Raw genomic sequence first — 14,070 nt, forward strand, 5'->3', positions numbered from 1 at the left:
CTCCCTGCCCAATGGGGAAGAGTGGGACTCTGCTTCAGAAAATGCCCTTCACACTTCTACTACACCTGTTCCAGGTTCAGGAAAAGCCAAAGCAGGCAAAGATGGCAGACACAAGAGTTTTCATTGTGCTTTAAACTAAGCAAAACTGAGCTAAGTACCAGAATGGACTGTCCCAATAGTCGGGATGAATAAAAATTGATAAAATTTGGCCATGTTGGCCAAAGACTCATTAGAGCCAGCTAAGCGGGGCAGGGAGTGGGGTCAGGAGTTAGGCCTACCACGGCATGGTTGGAGCAGTTATTAGGAAAAAATAAAATGACCGTGTTTTTACCCCAAATTCTATTTCCAGCCCCTTCCCTTCCTGTCAAACTCCCTCTCTTCTTCTTTGTTATGGTAGGCTGGCTCCTTAGTCAAGATCAGTTGCTAACAAAGTGAACAATCCCCAGCCAAGTCAGCCAGCCTCATTCTCCCAGTAATTGAGCTTTGCTTTCCCCCATGGACTTGTGTATCTTTTAGCAATTTTTTAAAGGGCTTTTTCTCTCTTTACATGTCACATGCTGCATAGGTTAACCAGAATCAAAAGATATTATACAGATATCATAACTGTACAGAGGCCTCTGACCTCACAATCATGATGCAGGCCAAAGCCAGAGTGGACGAGAAGAGGGACTTTGGCCCAAATACAGACACAGCTAAATTCTGAAAGTGAAGTTAAACCTGGGCTTGTTTTTCCTCCATAAAAAGGAGTTGAGAGATTTTTTGGAGAATATCATTGTTCTTTCTATAATGTATGCTGTGTGCTTACACATTCTAGGAGGGGAAGGCCCCTGTCTTCCTGGCTAACTACTTTATTCTCAGCATCTAGCTGCAGTGCCAGGCATAAAGAAGGCACTAAATAGTTATTTGTTGAACAAAGGAATGAGTAAAGGAGTTAATTAATGATTGGTAGTGAATAAATGGAGCATGGAGTCTCAATATTAGGCAATAAATGAAACTCCTTTTAAAGGTATTCGTACAGCCATCTACAGGCCTTGCAAGCAATCTAACGTTTTCATTCATAAAAGAAATACTGGTTAGACAGTAAAGAATGTGAGGAAGGATCAGAGACCAACGAATATAAACAAGACTCCGTCTCTGACCCTAAAGCACCAAAGCAACAGTCTGTATAGCCGCTTCAAATAGGTGCAAGAGAGGAGAAGGACAGAGGACAGAGATGATTTAGTCCAATGTCAACACAATCGATTGCCAACACTCAACTTCCAAAACCAACCCAACAAAATATCATCATGGGGTTTTTGTGCCTTTTTACTGCACCCTTATTCCTCATATCCCGGGGGGATACAATCTGCTCCAATTTCAAGCCCAAGACTTTCAATTTTAGTAAATAGGAAAATGACTCTTAAAATAAGTCATAACATCTGTTTTATTTTTTTATTTAAGACATCAATCCTTTTCCTTGAAATCTCTACCTCATCATAAGGAAAAATTAATTTTCCTTTCTCAATTACAGTTTTCAACTGCTTAAACCCTAGGAAAATAGTATAAATTGTCCCATAAAGGCATTTTTTAAACAAAAATGAAACACAGAGCTAGTTATCAACTGTACGGTCCTGAAGAGAATAACTGTGACAGAGGAAAGCACATGTTCCGGTGCACTAAATAATTCCTCATAGAGAGGTCTCCATAGTGCTCGATGAGTGGACTGCCACCATTCATACCCAGTTATATGGGAATCTTCCCTAGTTGCCTTCACCTCTTGAAAATTCCCTAAGGAGAACTGCATCCCTAAATGTTCACAATCATTGTACACTTTCTATTGATGCAATAACCGTCCACATTGAAATGGAGGAAAACTCAAATCTGCCCTTAGCCAAAGTTGAAGATTTTCTATGAACAACCAAAGAAGCCAGTTATAAGAATTGATGTCGGGGTGGTGGGGGGAAGTCAAGAAACTACTTTTAGAAATTTATACTAAGAAAATAAACATTAAATGTTTAAGATGTATACACAAGAATGTTCATCACAGCATTATATACAAAGGTGAGAAATTGCAACAACATAAATATACAGTAACAGTGGATTAAATAAATCTTAACTATCCTAACAAAAGAAAATCTCAGCCATCAAAAAGAGATGCTGTAGCTCTACATATATTGCTATTTAAAAAATTCACAACACACTGTCAGATTCATTATATATTTTTTAATGTTTTTATTTATTTTTGAGAAAGAGAGACAGAGTCCAAGCTGGGGAGGAGCAGAGAGAGAGAGAGGGAGAGAACACAGAATCCAAAGCAGGCTTCAGGCTCCGAGAAGTCAGTACAGAGCCCAATGCAGGGCTTGAATCTACAAACCATGAGATCATGACCTGAACTGACGTTGGATGCTTAACCAACTGAGCCAACCAGGCACCCCTCATTATATTCCTGTTTTATAAACACACAGAGAAGCATTGAATAGTCTAGGAAAATACACATGAAAATATTAGCAATGTGTGTCCCTAGGTGATTAAATGTCAATCACTTTTACAAATGAAAATATTGTTGCTTTTATCATTTAAATGTCAAACTTGAGAAAGCGGAACTGTTTAAAGAAGCTTTTTTATTTCACATGCTCAGGATTTACCCAATCTATATGAAGAAATATTTAAAGAAAAAATCTAACATGCAAATTTGATATCCTTGAAAAGGATCCTTTTGAAGAAAGTAATTTCTTCCGATATGGTAACATTTAAAAAGCTCACAGCAGGGGCGCCTGGGTGGTTCAGCTCCTTAAGTATCTGACTTGATTTCAGCTCAGGTCATGGCTCAGGTCATAACCTCACAGTTGTGAGGAGCCCACGTTGGGCTCCATGCCCAGCATGGCACCTGCTTAAAATTTTTCTCTCTCTGGAAGCACCTGGGTGGCTCAGTGGGTTGAGTGTCTGACTTCAGCTCAGGTCATGATCTCGCGGTTAGTGGGTTCGAGCTGCATTAGTGGGTTCAAGCCCTGCGTCAGGCTCTGTGCTGACCGCTCAGAACCTGGGGCGTGCTTTGGATTTTGTGTCCCCCTCTCTCTCTGCCTCTCAAAAATTAATAAACGTTAAAACAAATATATTTTTAATTAAAAAAAAAGATTTTCTCTCTCCATCTCTGTCCTTCCTCAGCGTGTGCATGAATTCTCTTTCCAAAAATTAATTAATTAATTTAAAAAATAAGAAACTCACGGTAAATAATGTTTGCCCAAAATGAAAATCATAAAGCAATTTTCTCACAAGCTTTTAATTATATGAGAAAATGTCAAAGATATAACACTGAGTGGATAAAGGGGAATATAAAACTAAATATACAAAGCATACACAATTATGTAATACACATATGCAAACAACTATGCACAAAAGAAACTGGGTTCATAATGAAGTACTTCTGAGGGAGGGAATTGTGAGTGGTTTTTTTCTCCTTTTTACTACACTTAAAATTTTTCTACAGTACGTATCTATTACTTCCAAAATCAGACAAATAAGGAACACTACACGTTTTTTAAATAAGCACAGAGTACATAAAGTCCTGTATATATTTGCTGTACCAATAATTGAAATAAGTAATTTGTTCCCAAAAAGCCTGTTCTCATTACACTCACTTGGAAAGCTCTGGTACTCTGCTACGTAAGCCCTGAATAATAAAGAATGTGTAACTCTGAATTCACTGCAGCTTCCTCCTGGCACCTAATTAAAGGAGTGACACAGCTCCCCTGGTCTTGGCTGCTTCCCTTTCTCACAATGCCATAGCTAGAAGACAGTCCAACAGAAAGGGAGAAAAATCAATCACTTTGAAACTCAGCATAAATATCTGAAACAGACCAACCATAACCCTTGGAACACCACGTTACTCAATTTCTTACTAACTTGACTAATGACACTAGACCAGACTAAATTTTATAAAATCAGGAACCATGTCTTAACTTTAACCACTGTTTCTCAACACCAATGTGGTGCACAACAGGCATTTAGTAAATGTGGATGAGTGAATGAATGAATGAATGAATGAATGAATGAATAGGGGATTTATGGCTGGGCTCTGTGCTATTCCTTAAAATTCTACTGGCCATGTTACAGCATCCTTAGCGCTAATTCTATGAAAGAAGACTCTGTGTCATAGGGTCACATTTCATTAGATATTCCATTACTGAAAGTGCAAGTAATAGGCATAAGATATGTCCCAGGAAGCAGCTTTTCTCATTATTATGGCTTAATAATTAGCAATAATTCAACACCTAATCCTCTTAAGGTAAGTACTGCCATCCACAGCTAAGGCTGAGAGAGGCCAGGTAAATTTTTCAAGGTCACAAAGCTAAGAAATAAATGACAGAACTAGGATCAAATCCTGATTCTCTGGGGCCCCAAAGTCTGGACTCTTTCTAGGTGGGAATAAGCATCCTGTCATCTCACCCAGGCAGGTGAGGAGGGTTATGGATTCTACACTCATTACTTCAATTATCCTCATAAACCTATGAAGTAGATGAGCACATCATATACCACTTTTCAGATAACAAAACAAAGGGACAGAGAGGTTAAGCAGCTTGCACAAGGTCACACAACTCCTGATAGAGCCAAAATAGAATGAAGAACTAAAAAGTACTATAGTTTACTAGGAATCTATCAACTCAATCAGAGAAAATGCATTAATTATACATAGTCAACATCATTTCCCAGATGACTTACAACTATGATGAGAAAAAAAATTTGTTTTTCTGAGTTCCTGCCTGAGCATTTTACAGTACGATAACCCTGCTTAACACCCACAGTCTGGACATTTAGATAAGAACTTAAGTTTAGAATTCCCGCCATAAGTTCCTGCTTTACTTTTTCCTGGGGAACCTTTAAAAATAACCACTTAGAGTTAAGCCCAGAAAATGTTAGTGACCTCTGTTCCAGCCACCTTACAAGTAATACGTGCTCGCTATCCTACTCACAATCTCCAGCTCATTCAAGCCCTGGGACAGAGGACTGCCCTTCCCCCAGCTCATTCTACCCCCTCCATTCTAGGATCTGATCAACATTGTGACTCTACTTCCTTTGCGGGGGGGGGGGGGGGGGGGGGAGTTGAAACTGCATACTCAATCAAAATGACCCTGAATGGGTTTTCTTTTCCCAGAGTGGGAGCTGGGATGCCAAGGGAGCTACCTGCTGCCCTCCGCCCCCCACATGGGTGGCTTGTACGTTCTCATTCAGTAGGTTAGAATCTGTATGTTCTTAATTCAATGCACCAGCTCTGGCTTCCTAACCCAACTTTGTCAAAAGACAAACTGGCCACAGCCTACACTAACATATACAACTATTCAATTGATCCAACTAGCTCTCTAGATACTTCTCTCTGAAATGAAGACTAACAGACTTCCAAGTTGAAAAAAAAACACATCAATTTGCAAGGCAGAGGACAAAAGCACAAATGTATCTAAATATTTAAAAGCTATAATAAAATCAACAAACAGATAAAAAATATGTTCTATCCTATCCTTTGCCCTGAACAAATATACCCACATAACCAACTGGAATGCCAGGTGTAAATTTAGACTTCTCAAACTCCAGGAAGTTTGATACTGGGACATGCAAACCCCCAGTCCCATTTCCAAGTTCCTTCCACAGCCTCTGCCTCCCACAAGGAGCTGCTCCTTGGCCATCCCTTGGGCCTAGGAGTGCACACAGCAATGGAAAAAGCCACCCTGAGGATGAGGGATGGAGAAACAACCCAAGCAGGCAGGCAGGCTGTAGAAGTGGGCTTCGGTCATTTGGGCAGGGAATTCCTGCCTCAAATGTAAATCACGGGGTCGACAAAGTCCCCCTCTGGCCTTGCCCCTTTGCAAAGGGCTGAGACCAAAGGAGGAACAGAGTGAGACCCCCGTGGCTCCTCCTGCCAGAGTCTAAGCGGGGCACTAGTGAGAACCCTAGCCAGCTCTCACATAGCTTTCAATAGAGACAGCTACTTAAAGCAAGCTTCCCCAAAGGCATCCCCTCTCACTCCCCTCCTTTAACCAAGACCTAGACATCCACCAAAGTACAATTCATCCACTCCTTTTCCAGTAGCCAAAGTGTTTATGGTTTGCAGTTTCCAGATTTAGCTATTCGTTGCATGTTTTCTGGGATTTTTAAAAGTCCTATGAACTAGGTTGGTTTTGTTTCTCTAAAGCAGTAATTCTCACGCAGGGGCAATTTCTCCCCCCAAGAGACATTTTGCTAAATCTGGAGACATATCTAGCTGTTTCATTTAGTGGACAGAGGCCATGGATGTTGCTATGTGTTCTGCAATGTACAGGACAGCCCTCTGCAACAAAGAATTATCTAGCCCAAAATGTGAGTAGTGCTGAGACTAGAAAACTCTACTCTAGAGTAAGAACTCTTTCAGAATAGAGAGGATGTCATTTCCTCCTTTGATCCCCACACAGCCAAGCAGAATATTGGACCTCATTAAGTATTTGTTAACTGACTGACTGATTAGCTATCTGGTCTCACACCTTGCTGAAACGTTCATTCACACAATAACTCAATGAAAATTGAGCTCACTAGCCAGGAACTGTGTTCAGCTCTAGGAATGCAAATATCAATGAGCAAGCAGAAATGGAAGACAAACAAACTGATACTTCTAATACAGCACACTAAAATGCACCTGTCACTACCAGATACTTGTATATCTATTTATTAATTATGTCTCCCCTCAGTAGCTCATAAACTTCAAGAAAGTATTTCTTGAAATTCTTATAGTTCTATACCTATAGAACTATAGTTATGGTTCCAGCATCTTATATGGTAATAATGGTAGACACATCGTAGTAAATATTTTTTGAAAAATGAAAGAAATGCAATAATATGTACAAGGCATTTAAAAAAAACAGAAATGAGAAGCTTTAACACAAACTGGAGAGGAAAAAAGGAGTAAGAGAGGCTACCTTGATGAGAGCTAATATGGACTAAGCACTAATTATATGCCAAAAGCATTTTTCAATGCATTATCTATCCTAATGCTCACAGCAATTTTACAAGAAGCCACACTGTACAGATAAGGAAACGAACAATGAGGGTGGGCTTGCTCAGGAACACGGCAAATGGTGGAATCAGAATTTCAGCACAAAGGTCACTTTGGGACCTTTGCTGTTAACCAGTAAATGCACTGTCAAGAAGTGAGTAAGGATTGGTCAGATGAAGGACAAGGAGTCGTGGCCTTGAAGGAAAGGCCACAGAGTGTCAGAGTGAATGACACCAGTAAGATCAACATAGCCTGACTTGTTACAAGGAACCATACCCCTTACCAGCATTACTCTACTATAAGAGGAACGTTGATGAAACATGATGTTGGAGAAGTAAGCATGGCCAGATCATAAGGGATATGGGTAGCAGTGCCCCATTTACCTAACATTGTCAGGGAACGAGCATAAGGCTTAGAGTCAGATAGCTCTGGGTTGGAAAACTGACCCATCATTTCGTGAATGGATCTATCTGAATCTGTGTTTCCTCATCCATAGCACAAAGAACATACAAATACCTACTTTGTAAAGTAGCTCCGAGAACAAAAGATAAGAAATATAAGCCCTGAGAACTAGGCCTGGTACATTGTATGCGTCCAGTCAGAGTTCATGATTTATTTTTGCTATCGCAAGTTATTGCTAATGACTTTTTTTCACATTTGTAAATCCACAACATAATTGAAGCCTATTTTAAGCACCAAAATTTATTAAACTATCGTTTTCTTTCTTTTTATTTTTAGTGTTTTATTTATTTTTGAGAGACAGAGACAGAGAGAGAGACTGAGAGACACAGAGCCTGAGCAGGGGAGGGGCAGAGAGAGAGGGAGACACAGAATCCAAAGGAGGCTCCAGGCTTGAAGCTGTCAGTACAGAGCAGGACTTGAACTCACAAACTGTGAGATCGTTACATGAGCCGAAGTTGGTGCCCCAAACTATCTTTTTCTTAAACTACTTTTAAAGTGAATCCCAGGGCACCTGGGTGGCTCAGTCAGTTGAGTGTCCGACTTTGGCTAAGGTCATGATTTCATGGTTGGTAGGTTCAAGCCCCATGTTCGGTGTTGGGCTTTGCATTGACAGCACGAAACCTACTTCGGATTCTCTCTCTCTCTTTCTCTCTCTCTGCCCCTCTCCTGCTCATGCACACATTCTCTCTCTCTTTCTCTCTTTCTCTTAAATATAAACATTAATTTTTTTTTAAAAAAATAAAGTGAATTCCATAAATGTCCCATTTAACAAACATAAACCTTACATCCCATATATACAGATGGCTGTACCTGCCTCCCACCCCCTCCACCCCCAGTGCTGTTCTGTGGCCACCAGGGCAGCTGTAGAAATATCTGAAGCTTCTGGGATACACAGATTCAAAAATACAGACAGAAAAGTTGGCACATAAAGCTAGACGTGCTTAGAGTAGTATTTGGTTCAGAATTTGGGAAAGGAAAGAGGAACATCATGGCTTAGAGTAATGGTTAGCACCCAGTGAATACACAGAATGTTCAAGGCTCGTGCGTGTATTATCCTCTATCCCCCAATCCACCAGTAACAGTGATGTGCCAACTCTGCTCAGAGCTGACACATCCAATGCTCTTGGATACCGCATGTTTGTTCATTTTTCATAAACCACACCTTAAGCCCATTCAGAGATTGTGACCTGGCTTCCACCCGCCTCCCTGTCTACCTTCCTACTACGTTCTCTGTGGGAAAATTAATAGCTTTTTATACAGGAAGCACAGCAAGCATTTCTACACCTCCCTGCTTCGGCCTTTGCTGCTTCCCTGCCTAGAATATCCTTCTGCCCTCACCTCTTACTCTTACCCTATTTCACCATCCTTCAAGGCTTAGTGCAAACACCATCTCTTCTCTGATTTCCCTCCTTCCAGCAGAATTAAAAGCCATGTTTCCATGAACTTCCCCAGTACTTTGCTTGATTGTTATAACAACCATGTACAAACAGAGGTATGTGGCAAGCAGCATTCTAGGTACTTTCTAAATGCGACCATGTAATTTTCACTGCAAACTTGTAAGAAAGTATTACAAACCTATTTTACAATGGGGAGTCTGAAGCTCTTTAAGTTGAATTTACCAATGATCGAACAACCAAAAAGGAAATCAGCTGGAATTCCAACCACGTTCTTTCAGCTCCCGAATCCGTAAATTTTTCTCTCCACTATGCTGCCTCTCTTTGATGTCCCTATGTCCAGTTGGTTAATTAACTATACACAAATATGCCTGTCCCTAGGATTATGGCAAATTCCTTGATGCCAGGGACGTGGGCATGTTCCTCTTTATAAATGTGGATGATAATGTATCCATTTATACAAGACTGTTAGGAGAATTAAATGAGACAGTACATTTAAAGCACATTGCACAGTGCAATGCACATTATAAGCTCCTAATAATTTGTTGGTTTTACTGTTGTTGTCGTCGTTACCATGTCTGATGCCAAGGATAAAGTCTGTCACGTAAATTGTGAGCTGAAGTTTCTTTCTGAGAAGCAAATCAAGTGGGTAAGGCCCTGATGGAAGAGACAAATGCCACTTTGGCTACTACTTGGCTACTCATCCAGAAGCAACAAGAGTTGCAAAGAAAGTCTCCAATATTTCTATGATAGGGCCAATTGATCCCTTAAACTTTCTGTTACCATGTGGAGGTTACAAAAACGTCCCATCTAGTTCAAAACTCTTGCAGCTTTGTTACTTTCTTCCTGCCTTGACCTATGCGATCTGCCAAGGCTCCCTCCCCCACACCCGCTAAGAAGTCATACTTGAAGTCTGAGCCAAGAGAAGAAAATCACAAAAGTAAATGAAAGCGCAGAGGACAAAATGTAATGTGAAATTCTAATGCTTAATGAAATGCTCTAATTAGAGCATAATGAAACACTTTCCTTTGTCCTCATAGCATTTAACAGAACTTTAAATCATCCTATTGCTTTACTCATTCGTTTTTGTCAATCAACCCCTAGTAGGAGGTAAGCTGTCTCAGAGAAAGCAATCCTGTTCACTGCTATCCTCCGGGGCCTGATATCTGGTGCACAGTAGTCATTCATTAAATGTTGGTCAACTGACTGATTGCAATGTTTTGTATATATGTATATATGAATATGTGTATGACTTTATACGTATACATAACATTCCACGGTTCGTAAATAAATATACATATCTCCATACATAAGTGCATACAGTACATTTCTGTACATATATTTCTATCCGTGCAGAAGATGTTTTAGACTGGAAAACACAGACACCTGTTTGCAAAAATTGTGTCTTCTTAACATCATAAAGGCCTCTGGCTTACCTATCTAATATTTTAAAAACATACAGTACTGCCCACATACTAACCACCCATTTTTTTAATGGATTTTATTAAGCATGCAGAGTACAAAAAATTTTTTGACCTAACAAACCAGGATACCTTTATATTTCAAAACTCCTTGTCCCTAATTATTAGCTTCAGTGTAAAGAAGAAGGCAGTAGGAGCAAAATATTGACCAGTAATGTTTCTCTGCAAATTTGGCAGGTGAAACGCTTCAAATTCTTATGAGCTTCCCAGCAGTCTTTATTTAAGTTGTAACATATACAAAAAGGTGTAATTCATGACAATTATAATAATTCCATTGACTGGGTAAATGTGCATCAGGGTTTTTTTTATTTAAACCTATACCAACCCTGCAGAGTAAATGTTATTATCCCCTTTTATAAATAAGGAAACTAAGACTCAAAGAGAGCAGCTTGCCAAGGATACTCTGCTGCTTATCTATCTAGTCATGGCATACTCAGTCTAGAAATTCTACTAGTGTAGAATTCTACTCCATAGCCCAAACTCTTTTCAATAAGCAACGGGGCCTCTTACACAGTTTTACAGACATTCATCTTGAGGGATATGTGTTAAAGCAATTTTTTACAGTGTATGGACTTCAATTAGTAATTCTCGGCACACAGAGACTGGACTCAATGACAGCTAAACACACTGAAGATTACCCCAGGCTACTGACAGCAAGGGACAAATGCGTCTCAGAATTGATCAGCCTGTGTTTCTCAGAATATGAAGCATTTTCCACTTGAGTATGTCCTGCAAAAGAAATGTATTCTCTAAAAGAGCTTCATTATTCCTCCTCCTATCCAAAAAAAAATGGATTCTTTCATTGCAAACCAATGGGAAGTTCTTAACTCATTTCCTTATATTTCTTGGAATGAAAGTGCTTTCTGTCTTTGGAGAAAAGAGTTGCCGGATGCTATACCCTTTGGGTGCCTTTGAGTCGAACAATCAATACTGTGAAGGCAAGAGAAAATTAGCCCTTATAAACTTTTCAGGGGTGTAAGGTTATTTTTAAACTTAATGATAGCTGAATTCTAAAGAGAGGGAAGGAAAGTCTTCCCTCCCAGTTTAAAGAATTCAGCTGCCTTCCTCTAAAAGAATTGGCTATTATCTCTTTGACCTTCTTTCCAGAAGCAGGCCAGAGAAGAAAGAAACCATATGTTTAAAAAGTTTTTTGAAATTTATAGATGTTTCTGAACATTTGTAACCAACGGTAGTGAAAATGTTTCAGTTGGCTCTAGGCTGCCCATATACTGCTTTGGAAAAATCTTAGGCAGATCAAAGGAAAGTACTCTCCAGCCAGACCACTACACTCTCAGGAAGAGCTTCAGCCTTCTCAGCCCTGGGGACTGAAGGGGAAAGGGGCTCTTGACAGTGGTGTGTCCCCTCAACACACCCAGAAATGTGGAGAGGAAGGGGAAGCCGCACTGCCTTCCCTCCAATCTAACTACACAACCCCTGCTGCCAAGGACTTATTTTTAGACACTTCAGCTGAAATTCCCAGAAAGGAAGGGAAACTACAACCTCTGAGCGATCTTCAGAGTTCTGATTTCCAACCTGGCTTGCATTTTTTTGTTTGTTTTCTGACTTCAAGTCTCTACCTAACGCCCAACTCCCATCCTCCAGAAGGCATCCACAAGATGTCTAAGTCATAAGAAAAAGAAAAAAAAAATAGAGCTGAGAGCTGTAGAGCCTTATGTGATGAAAATTCCAGCTCCCACACATCAAAGGGACATGACCTTGGGGAAGTAACTCCTCCTTCTGAAGACTCAGTTTGTAGTTTGTAAGATGGGAATAATAATATCTGTTATTAGAAAGTTGTTGAGGTTTCAATAAAAATTGCACAGTACCCAGCTCTTAATAGGGCATCAGTAAGGGCTCTGTGTTTTGTCACTGGCACACTGCACAAAGCAGCGGGATCCTGGCTTGGTGTCCATGTTTTTCCTGCCCAAGATTTGTCCATCACTCCCTCATTAGTGATTTGTTACCAACCACTCACCTAACCTCAGGAAGATGCCTCTTAGCTGCTTCTAGTTATGTATAGTTTCAAACATCTGCAGCGCCCAAGAGCTAAATTCTCATTAAGTACAAAGGACAAAGTTAGCCTGGATTCTCCTTCCCACCAGTTATCTGCAAATCGTTGACTATAACTCAGGCTGGGGAAGAAACGCTTCAGGCTTTACATGGGCAAAGCAGGTGTCTGCACATCTCTTGGGGTCAGGGGTGTAAGGACCCCTGACTAAAGTCTTCAGGTTTAGAAATGGCAAAGAAAGGGGGTAGGACAAGAAGGACTGGATGAAAGAGATGCCTCTGCAAGGCAGTCCTAGCCAGTGACCCTGTCCTCGGCGCACCGGGAGTAAAGGACACGAGCGGGGAGGAGCTGCAAGGGGAGGAGTACCTGAAGACTCTCGCTGCTGTCTGGTTCCTTCTCCACGCCGTGCCCTGTTGCAGCACCCCTTGTACGATCTCCTTCTCGTTGGGCAGTCGGTAGACTGGGAAGACGTAGAGCCAACAGAGGACCACGACGCAAAGGGCACTGGCTCCCACCGGCAGCCGGGTCCTCGGGAACTTCCACGCCAGTACTGCCATGGCCCCTCTGGACGTGTGTCGCCGGGCCCGCCCGCAGGGGCTCATCGCAGCCCCGGGGTCCCCAGGGGGCGGTTTCAGCACAGCGTTAGGCAAAGTGGCAGCAGAGGGTCCCCCCACCGCCGGCCCCCCATGCACACACACCTTCCGCTTTCTGGCTTGCACTGGCACGCACGTTTCTTCGGCCCCCACGGCCCCAAAGGTCAGCGCAAGGATTTTTTTAAATGCAACTTTTTCAATGGTTTCTTTCTAGGGGAAGTGGCCGGGGGGCGAATCACGAGCTACGGTCATGGTCGCTTCCCCTGCAGAAGGCGGGCGCTGGGGTCTCCGAGAGCGCAGAGAGCGGCCGCGGCGAGTCGCTCCCGCCGGTTCTGCAGCATCACTGTCGCCCTCGGCGCGGGTCCGGGGAGAGGCTCGGCTCCCTCCCAGACTACTGGCCCGCGGCGTCCGCTTCTGAGAGATGCTCTGGCGCCCTTCGCCGCCTCTCCCCGCCTCCCGTGCTGCTTCACCGCCAGGCACCCCCCAGACACGCTCCCCGCGCCGCGCCAAGTCCTTGGAAATTTCCACCGCGGCCCGGGACCGCTATCCTGCCCCGGGCTTCTCCGCCTTGCCCGCCAGGACCCTCGCTCCCCACCCCTCCCGGAGAAGAAAAGAACTCGCTCTCATCAGTTAATTCAGCGGCGCGCCGCAGCCTTCCGCTGCGCCCCGGACTTCGCAGACAAACGCCCGGGGATTGGTGGAAATCAAGGTCTCCCCCGCCCTCCCCCACCCGCAAATTTGCCTCCTTCGACCCGTTCAGATCCGCGACGCTCGCCTGGAGCGCGCGCCTCTCCCTCCCTCCCTTGTTCTCTGGAGATAGAGGCAAACAATAAAAAATAACCCCCCTCTCCCAATGTATGTATATATTTGAGTGTGGCAGAGACTGGCTGATAACCTGACCCTTCGGCACGCGGCCGGCGCGCCGGGGCTATCACTCCGCCACCGTCACCCTCGTCTCTCTACAACCGGTTGGTTATTAACCCGCAGTGAGGCGCGAGGAGGCCGGCGGAGATTTATTCCTTCCTGGGCCCCCACCCCCATTACCCGATTCCGGCGCCCCGGCTCCAGCCGGCGCACGCGCGCGCGCGCACACACACACACACACGCACACACTCAGACACACTCACTCCGATGC

The 14,070-nt window shown here is 42.8% G+C and overlaps 1 protein-coding gene across 2 annotated transcripts in view; it reads right to left on the bottom strand.

The window, feature by feature from the left end:
• Positions 1-13,642, bottom strand: part of ST8SIA1 (ST8 alpha-N-acetyl-neuraminide alpha-2,8-sialyltransferase 1) — a 150,727-nt gene extending 137,085 nt beyond the window's left edge. Inside the window, exon 1 of one of the 2 annotated variants that reach the window (XM_045467235.1) lies at positions 12,709-13,642. In XM_045467235.1, coding sequence (XP_045323191.1) covers positions 12,709-12,944 — 236 coding nt within the window. In that variant the 5' untranslated portion in view covers positions 12,945-13,642. The remainder of the gene's footprint in view (positions 1-12,708) is intronic. The other variant, XM_045467237.1, reaches the window with a different exon arrangement.
• Positions 13,643-14,070: the final 428 nt, after the last annotated feature.

This window comes from Leopardus geoffroyi, chromosome B4 (genome assembly GCF_018350155.1).
Source record: "Leopardus geoffroyi isolate Oge1 chromosome B4, O.geoffroyi_Oge1_pat1.0, whole genome shotgun sequence".
NCBI classification, from domain to species: Eukaryota; Metazoa; Chordata; class Mammalia; order Carnivora; family Felidae; genus Leopardus; species Leopardus geoffroyi.